This window comes from Puccinia triticina, chromosome 5A (genome assembly GCF_026914185.1).
Source record: "Puccinia triticina chromosome 5A, complete sequence".
Classification (NCBI taxonomy): Eukaryota; Fungi; Basidiomycota; class Pucciniomycetes; order Pucciniales; family Pucciniaceae; genus Puccinia; species Puccinia triticina.
Window position 1 is genome coordinate 6211233 of NC_070562.1, and position 23066 is coordinate 6234298.

Below are 23066 nucleotides of genomic sequence, written 5' to 3' on the forward strand. Positions count from 1 at the left end.
TCAGGGGGCAGGCCAGGATTTGATTGATCAAACAACGGTTCTGAATCACTGTTTTGCATCTAAATCAATTACGGGTAACCAGCTGGAACTGATAAGCAAGATCTTGGCGGCCAATTGGTACCTTAATGTGGGTTGGGGCCTTCCTGTCAACCAAGGCTTTGAACTTGACATTGGGTTAATTGCATAACTCGTGATCTGCACTGTTGGGTTTGTGCGCGGTGTTTGCGGGCAATTGACGTGTAGGGTTTAGATGAGATCAACTCTGATGACATCCTTGATATCAAGCAGACAATTGAATTCTATGAATCAACAATAAACCTTTGACTGACGTGTTGCCAAGAAATTAAACAGCAACTTGGTACTTACTAACTCATCTAATCACTTAACATTGAAGGATCACGCGTGGGGACAGTTTGCAGTAAGCATCTGGTTGATTTTTGTGTGTTTAGTTGTGTTAAAGGTTTGTGTTGAGTTGAGCTTTGCAATGACTCAAAACTACGGTGATGCCAAATGCAATAGAAGTTGATCACTTCTGTTGCTACTACAAACAAACCTTGAAGCTACAAAACAACTCTGAACACAATTCCGTTTTTGGCGCATCTCATCACAAGGGCAAATCATAAAAGGTTGGAGAAGTTGCAAGGATTTGTCTGACAGTACTTGTCCGCGTGTTGCTCTCCAACCTATGTAGTATGATTGGCATAAGGTTTGACGCGCACAAACTGATTCCAAAATAGGGTTTAATCAGGTATTCAGTGGCTGGAGGACAAGAGTCAATATGAACACAAACGGAAAAACAGCTATTCACGAGGTTGCAGGAAGCCACTCTCAATGTCGTGATATATCAGGGCATTTTATGAACATGAGCATGGGCGTTGTCTTCAACTACAGCGTTCCAGATTTGGTCGTGTCATCAAGCATGTGGTGTTCCTCCTGCGGGGCAGTCCATTGGGACAAAGGAGCGGGTTTTGGCCGTCTTGGCAGCTCGCATGAGGGCAACTCATGTTCAGAGAAGATTGTGCGCGATCCAATCTACGGGGAAGGCCGTTACCTCAACTTTGGGGAGACGGTGACCAGTTCGCCTTTGATAAAATCAAGGTGAGAGCGGACTGGCCTGGTAATCTTTGCATTTACTGCGAATCTAACTGTTTGGACAATGTAGACCGTATTAATCGCAACGGCTTGCCGAGGCTGATGGTTGCTTGTAGTACACATAGATGAGTTGTGGAGAGCATCGCCAATTAGAAGTTCAGTTGGTGGGCCTGAGGTATTTTTGTTCAACAACATTAACGCTTGTTACGTGCACACAATCTATAGTGTAGCCTTGCAAATGCAAAATCTGATAGGAGCTGATTGAGCCTGGGGGGAATGGTGTATAATTGTATTGAGCTTAAATCAAGTGTGCAGCATTTATATTAACATACTTTCACTATCCCGCAATGTGACATGTTATTTAACGCAAGTTTAGGTAGTAATTACAAAATAGATTCCGCGTTTTAGGCCCTGATTTCCAGTCAAGAGTTTTTTCCATCAGGCTCAATGTTTGACGCCAAACACTCTTCCAGAATGTATCTAATTGAATGACAGAAGGAGTCAAATCAAGCATGAAAAGATTTTTGACAATGAAGTCTTGCCCGTTTGCAACATTGACCCCAGCCAAATGGCCGTAAAACCAGGCGCGGTGGCCAATGTGGTTTGAATCAAGGTCAAAACTCCAATTGGCATGTAATGGTATTATGAAGTCGATAACGAGCTTTGTCATAGGACTCTGGTCAAGGCATTAGCTGGTTTGTAATTTGCTTTAAGATTAGGCTTACTCACATCCGTCGTGTGCTTGAGGGTGATGGCGCATACCGGGTTCTTGCTTAGGATATTTGCCATCAAAAGTGCGCATATGGTTCCAACTGCGTTGACTGTTAAGGGTGGTTTGTGGTGGGTGACACTCCGGAATGGTTGTTTGGACATCACTGAAGATGTGAACTTCAATTGTAGTGCGCCGTCCGGGCCAATTCCATTGATGAACCCTTTCATGTTGTACGCCCGCTCGGCAACGGGAATTGCGCCATCATTGAATGCCCGCTTCAACTTGATGGGGAAGAAGTTAGAGTTTGCGGGCGGGCGCAAAAATAACCAGCTGCGGAACAATGTGCTTTTGCCCAAGGGCACGCCGTCAGCCTGTGTAGGGAGCTTTGCTATGTTGTCAGGTGTTTGGTTTAAACTTTGTGATGACAATCGTACACACAGATTCATCAATATATATGTGGCCGCAAAAGTTTACCCTGTTGGCCAGTGAAGTTTAATGGTGAGTAGTTTGGAGTAATCTATTGCCTGGGGCCATGGTTCCTGTCGTGACAATATTAATCTGGGGGGTTTTCAATGAGGGGTCTTGGGAAGTGATGTCAAGGAAGGGTGTAAGGGGTGGAAGTTTGAGGTACCTTCGGACATTGGTCTTGAGCCTTGCGCTGACGGTACCGTCGATGACTTGGGTATTGTTAGGGGTGACTGGTAGCGCGCGTCAGTGGTTGAAAGCGCCAGTTGCGACTGACTTGGTCTCAATGGTTCACTGCGGTTGACCCCTGTGTGTGGGCGGACCTGGGCCTTGTGGCGCGTGTTGGTGGGCGGGGGGGGGGGGGGTGATATTGCCTTGGTGCGGTGAAGGTTTTGGTGGGGGGTTGCATGTTGGGTGGTCCGGGCAACTGTTGGGCAGGTGGCGTGTTTGAGCGCGGTAGACTGCTTGGTTTGGGTGTGTTTGCCTCCGGTAGAGGGAGGGGGCTCCCGCAGGGGCCGGGGTGTTGGGGGGACGGGGAGGGCACCCGCTCGGGGCAGGCCTGTAGCGGCGGAGCCGCTTGGCCTCTAGTCACCTACATATAACATTCCTCTTTACATCCCTTACATATAACATTCCTTGTCTCTTGCACACTGAACACAGGTAATTAGGGTTCAGAGTCAGATAGAATTAAGAATAGTTCTAAAGATTGCGCCACACTATAAATTCTTAGTGTATAGTGGGTCATCTAATGTTTTTGGCACCACATTTTTGAATGCAGAAGCTCAGGCCACAGCCGTTAATTCATGAGATTGGCTACAGGGGTGGAAAATAAGTTCCTAAGAATGATTATGAATTCATTTTTTATCATTCTTGTTGTATATTGCCATACTTTGCTCTCTAATTTCTCCCCCTTGGTTTGAACAGTAATGAACATTCTGAGAAATTTGCAAGAAATTGAAAAATTTCCACATTTTTCATTTTTTTATTTTTACTTTTTTTATTTCATAATCATTCTTAGAAACTTATTTTCCACCCCTGTAGCCAATCTCATGACTTAACAGCTGTGGCCTGAGCTTCTTCATTCAAAAATGTGGTGCCAAAAATATTAGATGTACATTCTCCCAGAAGCTTATTCAATGAAGGATGCCCTTCAAGCACACGTGTAGTCTGACATTATCCTTGACTTCTACATTTCCCTTCCAAGCTCAGATCACGCCTAGCGTAGAAGTTCCACACCGGTCAAGCCCTCCACTTGAGGACATTTATTGTCCAACTGCATTCAAAGTTCCCAACTGCTTTCACTTGCTCAATTGAATCAACCATCAATCCAACCGTCTCCCCTCCAACCAAACCAATTACACCCGTTCCTCCTAGCAATGCCCATGACCGCATAACCCCCAGCCCCCCAGATTCACCCCCCGTCTCACCATCTTCTGCTGCCACAATCACTGCTGTTGTACATTCATCCCCTTCAAACTCTGTGATCCCGCTGAATTACTGGTACCCCACTCACTCACCATCTGCTCAAACAGACCCCTAAGCCTTGTTTCTTCTCAATATAGGGGGGTAGACTGTGAAACCTCCGCGGCGTAGGCGCCACATATTTCACAAGCCTTTCACAAGACCCAAATTCAACCCATTATAGCCTTGTCTCCATGCCTTCTCCTAGCTCAGCAGAGACCCCAACTGACTGTTCCTCTCTCCTGAGCTAGGTGAGCACTTCCATTTCCATTCTCATATCTCTTTTCATTATCTTCCTTTTCAGTTGTATATAGCAGGGACCCCAACTGACTGTTCCTCACTCCTGAGCTAGACGTGAGATACAAGTCCCACACTGGTATCAGACCCGCTGAGACCCTAGTTGTCTCCCACCTGTGCCAATTTCTAGCCCAGTGAAGAGCTTCAGCTCTTACATGCCGCGGAGCTTGAAGGTGCCTTTAGAATTCTTTCTCCAAATGGCATTAGCCCCGTCTTCGAAGATTCCTTTACCCAAACAGAGTTTAATGACTTAGAGAAGAATATCCTTTGTGATTATATTATTTTCTACCATGAGGATTTTCCGCAAAACAAAACAGAAGTCTTAAACCAAGCTTGTTTATATATCAAATTCTGTACCTTGTTTGCAAAAGTAAGTCTTCCTAAAATATATCTTTTACCAAGCAGTTCTTGTTATTACTAATTATAATGTTACTTTTTCATTGTTCTTTTAGACTAACATCCATAGGCCCAAGCGTATAATCAAACAAGAAGATCCAATGTCTAGCAGGTCAAATCAGATCCAAGCTCCAGCTCTTCAGGCTTCAGATTCATGAGACCAGTTTATTTTGGTCACCAAAGCAGTAAGTACCTCATTTTATTATTTATCCCAAGGATTATAGAGCTTAACATGAACTGCTGCGTATTTTCTAGATAAAACTGCGCTGTTTAGCTCCTCCAGTTTGTGGAAACTGTTGGTAAATTTGGTAAGGACCATTCCACTTATTCTCAAAAAGCTTCCTGTATTGTAATTCTAGACTTTTATTGTAAAATAAAACAAAATCTTTTTCTTGTAATGGTTTTCTAGGTTTATTTTTATCATTCCAGTATTCAATAGCTTGTTTTCTAGTTTTTTAACAAATTTGAGTGCGCTAGTTGTAGAATTTTATCCCGTCGACACAATTGAAGTACCTGAGCCTCTAGAAGCTCCTGAGTTGTCTCAACCTGTTCCCAATTGATTCCCAGAAAGGTTTCCAGCTCCAGATCCAGCGGTAAAATAGCTTGTTGTCCAAAAACAAGCTCCAAAGGTGTATATCCAGAAGTTTTCTTCATTGATATTCTATCTGCAAAGAGTACTAGCGGAAGAAAAAGGTGCTATTTCTTGCCTTCTTTGCCGCAGAGTTTAACTAAAGTATCTTTTACTGCTTGATGTCCATGCTCCACCATGCCGTTAGCTTCAGGATAGTATGGTGTTGTGACTTTAACCTTAATGTCAAAGTTTTTAATTGATTCCTGGAATTGAGCTCCAAATCTACCACAACTGTTCTTGGCGCTCCATAACAGTAAATCCAATTTTCTTGAAACCAGTGAGATGTTTTCTTTGCCTGAATCTTCTCCATCCCCACAGCTTCAATCCAACCGGATAAATAATCCCGCGCAATTACTAGATACTTCCATCTTCCCGCTTTAATGTGAACCGTATCTAAACTAACTCTGCCAAAGATTGTTGATTCTCCCATAGGGTTTCTTTCTTCTGAAGGTAAAAGCTTGCTTCTTTTCTGACACGGTTTGCAGGATAAAACCCAATTTTTAAGTATTTTCTTTAAATTTGGCCACCAGAAGCGTAGTTTAATTCAACATTACGTTTCTTTAGTTCCCCGGTGCCCAAGACTCTTGTGTAAAGCCTGTAATATTTTACTTCTGTATTTGCGGCGGTGTAGCTGCTACCTGAGAAAAAGGTTGAATCTTTTTATGCAACACTCCATTCAAAATAAAAAAGAAGAAAGACTTTTGAATAATAGTTTTAAATTCCTCAGCGCTAGTGTTTGGTGGCTATTCATTGTGGATAAGTAAATTTCTAACCTCTTCAAAAATACCTCTTGCAAAACTAGAACATCCTCCCCCAACTTAGCTGTTGTCCCCAACAGCTGAACTGAAAAAGGCCTGTTTAGTTCCAAAACCAGGATGGGGGGGATTACTCCATTCTTCATCTTTTTCAAAATACAACACTACACATCTTCTTCATCAGAATCCGGCGGTTGTCTAGAAAGACCGTCCGGCATTGTAAATGTTTTGGCGGGGGTGTGAACTAAATCATAAGAAAATAACTGGATAAAAGCAATCCACCGGTTCATTGGCGCATTTGGTAAGGAGGAATTATTGATCATCCCAATTAAACACTTAGCATCAACGCTTAACTGAAAATGTTGACCCCATAATACTGTCTGTATTTTTTTAAGTATTTTAGATACTCCCCAGAGCTCAAGTTTTGATTGAGAATAGCTAGACTTGCGTTTAGAGAAAACTATGGATTTGTATAAGACAGGTCTGTCCTTATCTTTGTCACCTTCTTGCATAAGAACCGCGCCCGCCGCAATGACACTTGAATCAACTGATAATTTAATTTTATCTGCATTTTCTCCTAATCTAGATTTTTAAGAGTAATATCCCTACCAACAATCTTTTTCAGCGCATCAAAGGATTCTTGGCAAGCTGTTGTCCATTCCCAAGCCACGTCCTTTCAAGTAAGTTTGCAAAGAGGTGCTGCTACTTTTGAAAAATCCTTCATAAAAATTTGTACATATACACATACGCCTAGAAAACCTCTGACTTTGGTTACATTCTTTGGAATTGGCCAGGTTTTGACTTTATTCAACTTTTTATTCAACATCCATCAACCTTCTTTACATACATTGTAACCAACTAGATCCAACGCTGGTACGTAGCAGGCAAATGTTTTAGCTGAAATTGTAAGCCCTGCCTCTTCTATTCTGAATAGAATTCTTTCTAAAGTTACTGCGTACTCATAGATAAAACACCTAATTTTTGAATTTTATTTTAGAGTCTTGTCTGATTCCAGTCCTTTAATCCCACCGTCATCAATAAAAATACCAACATGTTGCCAAATTTCTGGTTGGAGAATCCACATCATTTGGGCTTGATAAACCACAACAGAATCTGTGGCCCCCTGAGGTAATCTTTCATCATAACCACCCATTATGTCGCCTAAACCATAGCATGCACAGCCCGTAAATGACTGAATTAAATCTTCTTTTGATGGCAGAAGTCCTGAATCCTTAATAGTAACTGTATTTAACCGTTTTAAGTTGTGTACAATTCAAAATTTTCCGTCCTGCTTCTTGACACAAAAGACGGGAGTAGAATAGCTAGAAAATGATTGCTCATAAAGACCGGTTTGTAGCCACTCTTGAATTAACTCAATAAAAGTTTCTTTAATAGTTCCTGGAATTGGTATGGGTGTTAATTGCCACAGATTGTGCAGAATAACCGGTATTACATAAGGTTTACCGTAAGAATGCTTGAGGATTCCACGATCTGACTCTGTGAAGGCTAGCACTTTCTGTTGGATTTTGATAACATTAAAAAATAAATTATACTAGAGGCCAAGGCGGCTGCGCCGCTGTGGGGTTCAGTCTCCCACCTCCTTGATGTAGATTAAGTATGTAAATATTCCCCTAACTCAAACATTTCTATACCATGATTTTTCCCAATGTTGATCTCATTTTTCAATTCAAATTAGTAAAAATAAACCCCTTGGAACAGTGCTATTAGGGGGTATCAAATATGAGAAATCCACCATTACAAACCAGTCAATTAGAAATTGCCAAATCCACAATTCCTAATTGACGGGTTTTTGAAACCCACCAACCCAACCAAGGTGGATTTTGAAATAGCTAAATCACACTTTTTTCACTCAAATCAGTCGATTCAAATTATCATAGTTTTTCAACTCACCCCACTTGAGCAACCTGAGCCCCAATTCAGTTTGCCAAGCGTTCAATCCAACTGATGCCCAAATCAAATTCACTTCCTCAAACGTTCAAGCCAACTGACACCCCGATCAAATACACTTCCTGGAACCTTTGGCCCAACTGACACCCCGATCAAATTAACTTCCTGGAACCTTTGACCGAACTGACACCCGATCCAAATCACTTCCTGGAGCCTTCTACCCAACTGAACCCCCAATCAATTTTACTTCCTGGAGCCTTCTAACAAACTGATACCTGGATCAAATTCACTTCCTGGAACCTTCAAGAGCTCAAAAGCAATCATGCCAAAAGTATCTTGAAGAAAAAAGATAGTTGAAGGGGCCAATGTTGCTGCCCTTGCCTTGATGCTTGATTCTGATTCTGATTATGACTCAGACCTTGAAGATTTTTACGCTTTTTCGATGCATCAGCTTCAGAGACAATACCTAGAAGACCGCAATTCCACCACTCGCTTAAATCCTTGCTATGACATGTTTGAACTTCAAGACCTATCAGCCTCAAGCTTTTTACAACTGTTTTGTATGACATTTCCATGTTTCCTCAACCTCCTCCAGCTTATCGAACAAAACCCCATCTTCTACAACAACTCTCAGAACCCCCAACGTGAACCACCTATTCAAATTGCCGTTGCTCTGTGCCGTCTTGGATCAAATGGCAACGGGTCAGCTGTCTTAAGGCTGAAAAATCTTTTCCAAGTTGGCTTTGGAACAATTGACCTGTATACTAGAAGAGTCATCAATGCTATTTACAAATTACGAACTTCTCTAATATCATGGCCAACCAAATCCGAACGAATCAAATCATCACAGGTCATGCAAGAGGAAGGATTTCCTGGCTGTGTCGGATTTGTTGATGGAATGTTAATTCCCTTGAGTCAGAAGCCCCCAGTAGGTGGGAATCACTACTTTGATTGAAAGAAGAGGTCATATTTTTGATACTATCTTCTATAAAGGAATCTTCTAACATGTTGACTGATTTTTTTATATTTGGCCTGCCCCTCAGATACTCAATCTCAGTTACTCTCATATGTGATGTCAACAAGAAGTTCATATCGTACCTGGCGGGATTCCCTGGCTCCTGTCATGATGCTTATGTTTTTTCACACATGAAGGTTGCCCAGGAACCAGAACAATATTTTGATCAAAACCAATTCCTACTTGCAGACTCAGCCTACACCAATGATCAATATGTTGTCCCTGCATACAGAGGACCCAGAGAATTATCTGACCAGCGAAACGTCAATTTCAACTACCGCCTTGCCCAATCTCGAGTCAGAATTGAACATGCCATTGGGATTCTCAAAGGTCGATTTGCTAGCCTATGTGAGATTTGAAGTCAATTAGGCAGGCAGGAAGAGATGAAGGAAGCCATCAAATGGATTGTTACATGCATCATTCTACATAATCTGCTGGCAGACCTCAAAGATCAATGGAACAAGCTCTATGAAGATGACATTCCTGAACCACCCCCTGAAATAGCACCCCACACTGACAAAGCTTTGTATGATCTGAGACGTATCTTGCGTCCCATCACACTGGCCCACTTTGAATAAGGCAAGTGGATCATTTGGGGGGGGGCTGGGGGGGATGATTTTTGTTTGACTGAAATTGATTTCTATTCACCTAGATTGGGTCTTCTAAACCGCTTGAAGTGGTCTGGAACCATTTTCATGCCACGGCGTTACTTTGGTTTCCTTTCAAATAATACAGTGTCACCAATATCATATTCATGTTTCACCTTTGATTTTTTTTCCTCCGTTCCCAGACAAACTCTTCCACTTGAGTCAGTGGATTCATGTTTGCCGTTTCATCCTCTTCCCTTTGACCAAGCCAAGCTTCAACTCTTCATCAAAAGCCTTCCCAAGCGCATAAAACCCCTCAACTCTCAATCTCATAGTCACTGCCACGGAAACCCAGTCAACAAATAACGGTGGGTGATATCAAGGCCAGGGTTTTTTTTAATCTTTGAGGCCTGGCTGACTGTTGAGGCCTCTCTCTGTTCTATCAGTTGGCAGACGACCTCAGAAGGCCTCTGACCTTGTCCTTGCACCTCAACTCGCCCTGGACCCTGCCCTTGTGCCACAATCCCCCACCAACAAACCCAGGTGAGCATTTTGGCGGTTCAACTGTCCTGGGCCTTGATCAATGGATCAAGACCATGTTTTTTTGATATCTGAGGCCTGGCTGACTGTCCAGACCTTGCGGTGTTCTGTCAGCTCGCGGGACCTCAACCTCACACCTCAACTTTCCCCGGACCAGCCGTGGTGACACGATCCCCCCCCCCCCCAACAAACCCAGGTGAGTCTGGTGTTCCCTTTAATGGTCCTGGGCTTTGATCGATCGATTGAGGCCTTGTTTTATATCTATATTTGAGGCCTGGCTGACTCTCCAGGCCTCCCTTTGTTCTGTCAGCTCGCGGACAACCTTCGGAAAGCCTCCAAACTCGACCTTGCACCTCCACTTGCCCTCGACCCGCCGTGTGTTTGCGATCCCCCCCCCCAATGCCTCGCACCTCTACTCGCCCCGGACCCGCCGTGCGGTCGTGATCCCCCTGCAAAGGACCCAGGTGAGCCTGGGCTTATGTACAACACTCCTGGACCTCGATCAATCGATCAAGGTCATGTTTTTTTTATTCTTGAGGCCTGGCTGACTGTCCAGGCCTTGTGGTGTTCTGTCAGCTCGCGGAGTACCTCAGAAGGCCTCCGAAGCAACCCTTGCACCCCTACTCGCCCCAGACCCGCCCTGGTGACGTGATCACCCCCCAACGGACCCAGGTGAGCCTGGGCTTCTATACAACACTCCTGGACCTCGATCGATCGATCAAGGTCATGTTTTTTTTATTCTTGAGGCCTGGCTGACTGTCCAGGCCTTGTGGTGTTCTGTCAGCTCGCGGAGTACCTCAGAAGGCCTCCGAAGCAACCCTTGCACCCCTACTCGCCCCAGACCCACCCTGGTGACGTGATCACCCCCCAACGGACCCAGGTGAGCCTGGGCTTCTATACAACACTCCTGAACCTTGATTGATTGATTGAGGTCATGTTTTTTTTGATTCTTGAGGCCTGGCTGACTGTCCAGGCCTCGTGGTGTTCTGTCAGCTCGCGGAGTACCTCAGACGACCTTTGAAGTAAACCTTGCACCCCTACTCGCCCCAGACCCACCCTGGTGACGCGATCACCCCCCAACGGACCCAGGTGAGCCTGGGCTTCTGTACAACAGTCCTGGACCTCAATCGATCGATCGAGGTCATGTTTTTTTTTATCTCTGAGGCCTGGCTGACTATCCAGGCCTTGTGGTGTTCTGTCAGCTCGCGGAGGATTTTTCCTTTTAGGATTTGTGTTCACCTGGAGTGTTATCACACGCATTCACCGATCATCATGAGCTCACAGGCAAGTCCTTTCACTATCCAAACTATGAAAGCCACCCCAAGCCTCGAGATGTAAACCACCACCTCCCCTAATTACCATTGACATGAATATCCTCAGGAGGCTCCTCTGGTGTACATCAGAACCAATCCGTTTGAGATGCCCTATGTACTGCCAGAGGCAAAGCCTCCTATAAGGATATTCATGGCCAATGGTATATGGGAAGGTGGAATGCTCATCTGCAGATCCCATCCTCAGGAGGCCTCCTCTGGAGTGTGTAAGAACCATCCGTTTGAGATGCCCTGCATCAACCCAAGAGTCAGGGCCTCCCTCATGGATGGGATCGGCAGATGGGCTATGGTTCAGGTGAATGGGGGAATTCCTACGTTTCTGACTTGTGAATTCTCTTTTTCATCAGTTGAACAAGCGGCTTTCTCCAAACCGGATTTCACATGCAGCTTTGCAAACCCCAAAGCGCTTAATCCGGCTCAGCAAAGCATCAACCAAGAAGTACTTCAATCCACCGCCAAACACCCTTGAAACCCCTGTTTGAAAAACCTGTCCTGGCGACTCCCACGATCCTCTTGAGTGTGTCAGAAACATCCAGAATCAATGCCCTAGATTACCTGATGTATCAGGGCTGCCTTTTTGCATTGGGCCACCAACTTCAAACCGTCATGCTCCATGTGCTCCACCTGCCTTACAATTCCTCTCCAAAAAGCAGCTACGACATCGAGAATTCAAAGCAGCCAAACAACTTCAAGACAGGCAGAAGGCCAACCTCAAATACTCTGGCAAAGAACAAATTACGGCACATGTTTGCGGGAAGGACCACAATGCAGGAATTCGGATGTTTCGCAAGAGCTTCATTTCCTACGCCAACAGCAGCCGCAAACACATTGTTTGTGTAGTCAAATTCAACCCGTTTGCCACCATGGACAGCTCATTGAAAGCCCGATTTCAAAATCTCAGCCGCCATCTAATCCAGCAATCCAAATTCCAGAATCCCAACACCTCAAATGGTCCAGCATACAAAGGCAATCTTTGTAGTTTAGGTTGGCGGAAAGCGTACGAAGCAAAGACTACAATTGGAATAACGGGTATTGCGGAGAAGGTAGCTCGTGATTGTGATGGGTGGGAAGAACTTCAAACTGGCCTGAAGTCAATTGATTTATTGGTGAACAATTTGAGGCCCTTTCTAAACCTCTGTTTGATGAAGTCAAAGAACATTTTCAGCCATTGAATGCTCCAGGCTTGTCTCCAGATTTCGTCACAGATCCTGAAGCTTTTACTTGTCACTTATCCTATACCCTCAACAATTTTGCAAACAACTGCCACACCAATCGAGACTCTGTAGAGCGCAGCAGTTGAGTATAATGAGAAATAAGGAAAACTCCCCCAAGGGGAAAATAGTATTGCCATAGAGTTACGGTATTTATAGTATTTACAAGTATGTAATTGGGTTGGTGAGAAACTATGTAAAGGAAAATACTAGAACTATGTAAATAAGTGTAAGTAGATAGTATGTAGATATGGAGTAAGATGATGAGAAATATGCAATAATCTGTAAAGCCATAGTCCCGCCACAACACTCCCCCCCTCAACAACCCTAAAGAAAAGAAACCAAGAAAACAATTGAAGGAAGAAAAACAACAAAATATAGAACCTATGAAATTAACAGTAAAAAATAAGAAAAACACTGATGAGTAGAGAAACAAAAGTGAAAAGTATTGAAACCAAGGAATACAAAAAAGAGACATAAGAATAGGAATTGGTCCAATACGGTCGAATGATGAGAAAAGAACCACCAGCAGTAGATCCTGGATAAATCGACAGACACAATATAAAGACAAATAGGTTAACTTCTGCTGAACCAATCAAGACCCTGCTTCTTTTTTAAATTCAATGGACCCCGGAGAGAGACGAACAATCACGGGGGGCGTATGATCATCGCAGCCAGCGCATACATTCCCCCCAATACTTGCCAAGGTATGAGACGGCGGTCTGAGCCCCGTCTGAGATAAAAAGTCCGAGACCTTGTGCCAACCAAGAGCCTTCGTGAAGATGTCGGCCAGTTGATTGTTTGTCGAAATCCATTCTAGCCGGACTTTGTTGGTGTAGAGTAATTCATTGATGATGTGGAATTCTCGGTCGATGTGGCAATGTTCTTTCCTGGTGCCGCAGTCCTTTGCTATGTAAACAGCAGCCTTGTTATCGGAACAGATGCGAGGTGGGAGAACTGGGAGAAAACCGGACAGGAGGGAGCGGAGAAAGCATGCGTCCTTCGAAGCAAAGGACAAAGCCATGTACTCGGCTTGACATGTGGATCAAGCTACGCAGGACTGCCGCTTAGAAGCCCATGAGATGGGAGAACCCCAGATGGTAGAGATGAATCCGTGTACCGATCTCCAACCTTCACCGCCCCAGTTTGCGTCCACGAATGTCGTGATGCAGTCAAGTTCATTGCCCGTCAATTTGATTGGGAGGGCAAGATGTGCCGTGTAACGAATATAAGATATAAGATGTTCAAGAGCATCCCAGTGGGATTGATCAGGAGCCATTGAAAATCAAGCCAAGTAGTTGACGGCAAACAAAAGATCCGGTTGAGATCCCTGAGCTAGATAAAGAATGCATCCGATGCGAGAGAGGTATTCTCGATCCATCTTTACCGCAGGATTAGAAATCAAGTCAGATGAAGGAAGCGGCGAACGGGTCTTGATGTTGGAGGGATTATAGCTCAAGATTTTTTCCACAAGCATTGGCTGATCGAGTGTGAAACCGCCATTTACTTCTTTCACTCTGATACCAACGATGCTTGAAAGTCGATCATCCCACTTCAGATCAAGAGCAGAATCAAGAGCCTTCTTTAGCCGATCCATCAAGGCCTGTGAGCTCGCCGTGAATAGTCCGTCATCTACATGAACCCACAGAAACGCCATCCCATCGCCCGACTTATAGATGTAAGTTGATTGATCCTTGAGGTTAGGACGAAAACCAATGGACTCCAGTTTTGACTTGAGATGGAGCCACCAGCACCAACTGGCTTGCTTGGTTCCGTACAATGCTTTCCGTAGCTTAAGGACGCAACCAGGAGAGACCTTGACACCTGGAGGGGGTCTGATGTACACGTCGTGATCAATGTCGCTGTGTAGGAAGGCAGACTTAACATCGAAAGAAGCAACCGGCCATTTAAACCGGGAAGCCATTGCTAGTAGCAATCGCAGAGACGGAAAAGTAGGAGTTGGAGCAAAAGTCTCCCCTACGTTCACGCCGTGTACTTGACGAAAACCTTGCGCGACAATCCTTGCCTTGAATTTCGTGATTTCTCCTTCCTGATCCCGCTTGAGAGCGAAAACCCATCGGCAATTCAAAACCTCGTAGTCATCCGAGCTGGGGACTTCTTCCCAGAAGTTCAACGAGAGCATCATGTAGATTTCAGCTTCGCAAGCCTTCAGCCACTCAGCGCTAAGATCGGAATTTACGGCCTGGTGATAAGTGTTTGGGGCATCCGACATGAAAGAAGATATTGAAACCGCCAAGGCCAAGAATGCATCTTGGATTTCAAACTCCTTGATCTGCGCAAAATCGCCTAGATGAAGAGCCTGAATGGAATTCAAAACTGCATTAAGCGTGCCCAAGTTTGTCATTTGGGAAGGAAGCTCATCTTCGTGAAAAATGACCGAGGCTCCGACCTCCAGCTTCTTGGACACTGGGTTCCAGAGGATCCAGCCATGAGAGGTGTCCGATACGCCGACGTGGATGAATGGAGACGATCGCGGTACAAACTGTTTGGTGTACTTGATGTTATGAAGATACGCCCGACAACCAAAGACTCTGACCATGTCTAACGAAGGGGTTTTCCCCATGCAGATCTCGTAAGGTGTTTTGACTGCTTTGTCATGCACGATGCGATTGAAAATGAAAGCGGCCTGCTTGAATGCCAGAAACCAGAGTGAGTTAGGGAGCTTTGCATGAATGAGGAAAGTCCTGGCCATATCTAACAGTGATTGGTTGGTCCGTTCCACACTTCCATTCTGATGATGTTCATATGGAACAGACATCTCGTGCCTGATGTCGTGTTTCTTGAGATAGTTGTTGAATTTATTGGAGATGAACTCTCCGCCGCAATCTGACCTGATACATAGAACGTCGTGAGAACAGTGCTTTTTGAATTTCTCGATCCAAGAAATGACCTCTTTTCCTGCCAGGTCTTTGGTTTTCAAACCAATCACCGAAGTCATGCGTGAGAAAATGTCGTGTATCACTAGACCGTAGCAGCTGCCGTCCAATGCAGGAGGAAATGGTCCAACTAGGTCCACGGATACAATTGCGCCTGGTTTATCAGCAAGAATTTGGGGAGGAGATTTCACCGGTGTGTGTGTGCTCTTCGCAAGGGAACAAGAATCACATTTTCCTCGCATTTGGCTGATTGGTTTATCAGGTAGACCAAGGGTGGCATTGTTGACAATGGATTTATTTACTGTTCGCATTGCTAAGTGACCGAGACGAGCATGCCAGACTTGAGAAGACAATGAGGATAAGACATGACTAGCAGAAGAAAGACAAGACGAGGAAACAGATGCGTCGGAAATTTTGGTTGAAATGAACCATCGATAGTTGTCGACATATGAGGAGAATTGACAGTGACCTTGCGTGAAAGAGAAAAGACCGTTTTGAAACGTAACTTGACCATCCCATCTGTCGAAAAAACCGACTGAGAGAACCGTTCCGCGGACTTGTTTGCACAGGAGAACGTTGCTGAGACAAAGAATGCCTTGCGCCGTGGGAATTCAAGCATCCCCAATGCCTTCTATGGGAATGCATTCTTTGGATGCAACACGGAGTCGGATATTAGCGGGTCTCAGAGAAGTGAAGAAATCTGATTGCGACGTTACATGGTTGGTTGCTCCTGTGTCGCAGAGTACATCGCCAGCATTTTCCGGGTTGGCTGATACAGACGCCAAAGTACCGTCCGAGACAACCAAGCGACCCGATAAAACCGAGGATTTCTTCGGCTGCCAACCAGAAATGTGCTTTCGAGGATCTTCAAGGGGGGGCAGACCGGCCTTAACGCGTGGGCAATCTTGCGCCCAATGACCCCACTCCCAATACACATTACACGGAAATGCAGCGGTGAGGTACTGCTTGCCCCACGAATCTGGCTTGTGTTGTTTATGCGAACCAGAAGTCAAAACACTCAATCGCCCTTGATAACCTCTGAATGACTGTCCGCCTCAACCGCGTCCGCCTCTGCCCGATCCAGAGCCACGCTGAGAAGCCATCCCCATCAGAGAAGAAGAAGACGACTTGGTTTGTCAAAGCCGAGACGCCATGTTGAGAAGCTCCACCGACTTGATTGATAAGTCCGGTTTGATCAATTGTTGGGCATCCAAGGCATCCGTCAGCGGCTGGGTGAAACGTTTGAGGCTGACCAGATAAGAGACGGAGATCAACTTATCTATAGTCAACCCCCCCAGTCGCTTGTCTAAGTCGAGCCAGCTCCTCTTAATAGATTCATAGCTGGCAGCTGGTGAGTCTGAGCCATCCGGGGCTAGCGCAATGTCAGACCATCGACTAACAAGAAGCGACCAGGAGGGATTTGCAAATCGCCTCTCTAACGAGATCCAAGCCCCGTGCGCATTCATCCCGTTGAGCAATGAGCGCAGCGCCGAATTGATTGAAGCCTTGATGATTGCCAGGACTCCACACGCGACGTCCGGATTCTGTTCATATCAATCCTCCTTGAAGTAATCGTCCTTCTTGGTGACCGTCTCGACCAGATCCTTCACAGAAGCCGCCCAGTGTGGGTAGTTGGAACCGTCAAGTAGAAGCAATGGTTGAACATCCTTGCCGAGTTGTTGCCATTTGAGCTGATTCCCGACCACCGCCGATTGCGACACCGTGAGGTTCTTGATGAGCAGTAGCTTGAGCATGTCACTGTCAAAGTTTGAGAGTCCATTTCGGATGATCTCCTGATTTAGCATCGACGTGAAATCCGGTTCGGGAATAATCGATTGTTCTGGTGGTTGAGTGTTGTTTTGAGCCGGAGCTGGGTCAGTCGCCACCGGATCATCGAATGGATTTGGTCGCATTGGTGATTTGCCTTTGGAAGTGCTAGCCGATGGTTGTTCGGGAGGGGATTGAGGCTGAGGGTAGAGACCGGGAAAGAAGGGATTTCGGGACTCTTCGTGATCAGACATCGCCGGAGAAGTTGAGATGAGAACTTTGGGTTTGGTAGGAGTTACGCGAGAAGTAAAGTCAGGTTTCAAAATGTGAGGATGGTTGGACCGAGTATTGACCATAAAAACTTAATGTAAGATATCGAAAAAGTAAGTCTTTGAAAAATCTTAAATGATTTGGGGATATCAAAGTTATAGTTTTGAAAGATCCCTTGAGGAGAGTATGTTTGCGCGGATGTCAGCTATAGCCGAAAGATCCTTAATAACAAGATTTCTCAAAATATACTGCTTTTGCTTAATAAAATAAAGTAAAACCCCGCTGGTAACAGCGCGGGCTCATAACCTGTAGAGCGCAGCGGTTGAGTATAATGAGAAATAAGGAAAACTCCCCCAAGGGGAAAATAGTATTGCCATAGAGTTACGGTATTTATAGTATTTACAAGTATGTAATTGGGTTGGTGAGAAACTATGTAAAGGAAAATACTAGAACTATGTAAATAAGTGTAAGTAGATAGTATGTAGATATGGAGTAAGATGATGAGAAATATGCAATAATCTGTAAAGCCATAGTCCCGCCACAACAGACTCAACCCCCTACAAATTTGTCACATGGCTCCCAATTGACAAATCCACTGGTGACTTAATTGAAGGCAAGTTAGATGGGCACGGTGGCAAATTTGTCTTCCCTAAAAATGGATTTGGTCTTGATTTTTCAGGTTTTCAAGGTGTTGTTGAGTGTGCATGGAAAGCTACACACTATGCTCATCTTACTTTCCCTTCCACTAGTCCCATTTTGTCTTCACATACTCGACTTGGTTACTCCGTCCAGCTGCCTGCCAAAACCCAAAGAGCTTTGCAACGGATCAAAGATGAGTACTACAAAAAAAGTAAAGACAAAAAAGACTGGGTTCCTCGTGATAAAGCTAAACTACTTCATGATTCACTTGCATATCCTAAAAAAGAGAAGAGAAAAAATGTTGAAGATTCACTTGTCAAGCCAAAAAAAAAACAAAAAAAATAATTTGTCATTTAGAGCTCATATATTTGTCTGCAAATAACCCTGTTTTGATGAGGTTCATTTTGAGTTTTTATCTTGATGTGTTTCGTTTTTTAAAATGATAAAGACAAAGTTGATAATAATATTTAACTAATTCAAAATCCAAGTCACATAAAACAAAAATTGCGAGTTAGTTCAAGAGCTTAGCGATTCTCTCAATCTCATCTATAGACTTTCCAGCATCTAAAAACTTGGCAAACAACTCCATCTTCTTTGACTTATTCTCTTGAGAACCTTGGCGATCGAGTTTTTCCAATTCAAACTGTCGATCTTTGTCCCTCTCCTCCTTCTCCAAGGTCAACTTCTTCTCCTCCAACTTGATTCCGTGATCCCACTTTTTTACCTCAAGTTTCTTTGTATGATTGAATTTCTTTTCGTCCAAATCGATTCCTTTACTATCCTTTTCAATCAATAGGTGATACTTCATCTTCTCAAAGTTTAGATTCTCTCAAGCAACCTCAGACTTGCCTAAAAACACATCCAAAAAAATTGCATCAATTACGATTCCAAACAAAAATTCAATAGGATGACGGACCAGCTTCCCTCTTCAATGCGTAATCTTCATAGGCAACAAAAGGACTAGGAACACTGCTTTGGCGAGACTGGCTTTTAGGGTTGATGTTTCTGGATTTTGAAGCTTGGTGTTTCCCTTTATTTGGACTAGGCCTCGGAGTTTCAGAAGATGTGTCGTCATTTGTCAAATCGTCCAAGGCAAGCTCAGCAGCTGTCAAACCAGTGGATGAAGATTTGTGCTTCTTCTTTCTTGAAGCTGGTTCCTTAGGTCGACTGGAGTCTTCATCAGTTGTATCGTGTACTGCAACCTCGGCAGCTGAGAAAAATGTGGACTTCTTCTTCTTTGCTGCAGTTTTCTTTGTTGGGCTTGCAGCTTCACTTTGATCAGAATCGTCCTTTTGAGAAGGTTTGGTGAATGATATTGAAGTTGATTTATAAAGTTCCTTGCGCTTCCTCTTTGATCCCATTTTCTTCAATGGAGAGTCGTTAAAATCATTGTCGTCTCGCAGGCCAATATCTTGTGAAGTGTTGTTGAGATCAATTTGAGAGGCCAGATTGATCGTTTTAGAATTTCTTACGGTGTTGATAAAATCGTTGCCTGATGGAAGGCTATCACATTGTTGAACAAACAATTTCTTGGAAAGCTGGACAGGAGCATGTATCAGTAAACATTATTTCAATGAATTTGATTTCAATTAAAAACGTACATCTAATCTTACCACAGCTTTTGGATCTCCTTGATTTTCATTTGAATGATCTGAATGTTCGCTCTAAGAATTTCAATTTGTATTCAGTTTAGTTATGAAACAAAACAATTTGTATGAATGATTTAGGTGTGCTTACACTCACTCGATTCTCCTCAACATACTCAATTGAGCTATCGTCATCAGAGGTTGGTTTGGGTCCAATTTTTTGATGCTTCTTTGGACTTCTCAACAAAGGATCGATTGCGGAGGAGTTTGATTGCTTCTCTTCATCGGAGCCATCAGAGCCGTCTTGGTTTTTGTCATCTGAATGATCCTCAGAAGAATGACTTGAATCCTCTGCATCTTTCCAACACCAAGGATTCACATCTGGACGATTACCAAATAAGTCGTCCATTTCAGCATAAAGGGTACACATGCTGTCAAGCTTCTCAGCAATTGTACTGATTCCAGCTTGTTGATCGTTGGGGGTTAGACCAAATCCAGCAGAAAGTGATTGTGTATGAGCCTTCTTGTATTTCGTCCGGTAAGACATGAATCAATCTTTCATTTGTTGAGGTGTGAGATCGATTTTTGAGGGAGACTGATTGCAAAGGTTGATAGCCATTAACTCGTAACCGTTGATCTTCCCTTTAACTGGTCGTCCAACTTTAGGGGCCTTGTTGTCTCCAAAACAAGCAATGTAGTTTTTCCTGTCTCTGAGCCAGTTGATTATGATAAGGTAATCTTCTTGCTTCAGATGACCTTGGGTAGTAGCGATTTCGTCCCCCTCTCCTGAATTGTTCTTTGGGAATCGGTTCTTAAGGAACAATCTTGATTCCTTCCATGTTGGTTTCTTCGCTGCCAAAAATTTGTTTCGGGCCATTCTGTTGGTATGATGAAGAAGGATGAGAAAGAGATCAATGGGATCAAAGGTATAAGTATACTTTGAATCAATGTGGAGTTAAAACTTACCTTGAAAAAACAGATTTGAATGAAGTCGGGCTGGTTGAGGTTGGTGTGTGGATGATATTTTGGCTGGGATGATTTGATTTGTACTTCAAAATCAGATGTATTTGGTTGAGAACAGGTATTTTTTTGTCTTATATTTGACAGGCCCTGGCCAAAAAAGAACATTTTTTTGCTTTTGCAATTGAGGATTTTGCAATCAAGGATTGCGTGAGACCCGTTGATTAGGTAATGGTGGGTTTGGTCATATTTGATACCCCCTATTGATAAATCTCACAACAAGAGAATGAATTCTTTGATTATGTAAGACATATCTCACTAAAAAGGCAATTTAGATGATGATCATTGGCATGTGGATGACACACTTTTGGAAAGTGTGAAACCACAGTGCATCAAAAAGCACAGCAAAGCCTTCAGTGAAGTGTTCTTTTTGACTGCTGTGTTGCGCTGAAAACCAGCGGTCCAATCAATGCACTAACCACTGATTGATATAACTGGAAAAAAGTGTTGATTTTAAGCGTGTTAAATCAGTGGCCAACCAGAATTAAACTGGTGTGCTAATGCTTCAGCAGCAAACCACTGCAAAGGAGGCTAAATCATTCTAGGGAAATATGATGCCAAGATGAGTAGAGCTATTGAAAGTAATGGTGCTGAGAACATCTCAGTAGTGGAACACTTGGAAAACCTGTTTCCTGCTAAGGGACAGGAAAAGGAGGGATTTAGTTCATTTTTTATGCCTTCATCCAGGGCACTCATTAGCCCCAGGCAGGGCAATCCATCCCTTGCAGGCCTTTTGGCTGTCTAGCTTAGGGACAAGGTTGTTACCTGTGATGAAAGAGGGTGCCAGTTTACACCAAAGGATCACGCCAGGTCTGTCAACCAATCCTGAACATCTGTTGTGTGTATACTTACAAGACAGTTTCTCTGGTGGCTCTTTCTTGCAAAGCAAGTGACAACGGTCATTAGGAATACAGGAAGATGGCAGGGGTGCACTTGCCACCTGGCAGTAATTGCCAGCCAAGACATAAACATAGCTTGAAAACAAGCATGGCATCAATTGGCTTGCAGGCATGCTCATGGGGGAAGTGACATCTTCATCCCAGGCTTATTTAGTAGAAGCATGCTACTTCCCTTGGAAACACCTTGAAATTGCAACACAAGTAACCTACAGCGGGCCCTGCTACAGTTGATGATCTGGACCTGGCGCTTGATGCGGGACTTCATGGATTGTCGGGCAGCCTGCTTAACCTTGGCATAGCACTAGTCGGTCTCAACAAACCGCTTCTTGAGTGTGGCGAGCTGGTACATGTGGACTGACAGGTTCCTGTCGTGGTCCTTGCGCTGGCGGAGCAGATTGGGGTCGGCCTCAAAGGCCAGGATAGCCTGCTTGATCTGGGCCGACAGCCAGCAGATGTCGCTCAGTTGGGCCAGTTTTTCTTGGAGCTGCTTGCGGTTGGGGTCTGAGGAGGCGTCTAGGGAGCACTTGGACAGGTTGCTCATCTTGTTGATCATATGTCAAAGAGGTCCTTGGTTAAAGAGACTTAGGGGGGCCTTCGAAGTGCCCCAAAGGAGCGCGATGGGACCTTGAGCCAACTGGCGTCATTTCCATCGGCGGCTGGTTGATTGCAGGTTGATAGCGGACAGATCAAAATCCCAGATTGTTGTTTGTGACGGAAGGACCGGGATGAGTTGATCAAGAGGATCAATTCATTCACATTTTCCGATTCAATATGTCCAAGGGCTGATTTGATCACAGAGCTGTAATTGACGGGCAGGACATGAAGGACCCAACAGTCAGATGTGTACTCAATCGCCAAGCAAAAAAAAAGACAAATTGAAGAAAATTTGCAGCACCTACCTGCAAAGACCTTTCAGCTTGTTCATGTCTGAAGAGTTATTGTCCACGGCCTGCTGGGACCAATTCATTGGGTGTTTCCTTGGCCAGGCAGCTTCAAAAAGTCGGGATAGGAAGACTGGAAGGTTTGGCTACCGACTGCTCTTGATCGGAAAAGGATTCTTGAGCTGTGGGCTCAATCAGAAAACATCTTGGGACAAGAATTGTGACAGCTTGGGTGACCACGAAGGTACCAAAAAGGGTGACAAGACCGGCAGGGATCACATACACCCACAAAATATATAGTTAGGGCCAGCGCAGGCCTTGGTCGGGGGCGGGGCGGGACAGTGGTTTGAGGCAGAGGAGGTGCGGGGACCGGTGGGGGTGGCTGCAGGCCAAGCTGGGCAGGCTCTGGGAGCCAGCGGATAATTGCAAGGAGGCTGGGGATTGCGCACTGGCGGCCAAGCCCAAGCGGAAGCTAGCTGAGGACAGCAGGGTTGGCTGATGGTGTTGGCAAGATCTTGAACCAAAAGTCTGTTGGACAACCATCCGATACAGTCAATACAGTGTGTGTGTGGCAGGATGAATGGTACAAGTGATTTGCTTACACTTGGGGTTGTGTTTGTTGCTGTACTTGTTGATGAGGAAGACGCTAGCGGGCTGCAAGGTAAGGGAGAATGCAGAGATAAAGGAGGACCCCAAGGAAACTATG

At 44.5% G+C, this 23066-nt stretch overlaps 1 protein-coding gene across 1 annotated transcript; it reads left to right on the forward strand.

The window, feature by feature from the left end:
- Positions 1–2029: 2029 nt before the first annotated feature.
- Positions 2030–2509, forward strand: PtA15_5A727 (uncharacterized protein; the record flags this gene model as incomplete). The annotated part of the gene is made up of 2 exons (XM_053169519.1): positions 2030–2169; positions 2497–2509. The coding sequence occupies 2 exons, from the start codon at positions 2030–2032 to the stop codon at positions 2507–2509; spliced, it is 153 nt and encodes a 50-aa protein (XP_053020708.1).
- Positions 2510–23066: the final 20557 nt, after the last annotated feature.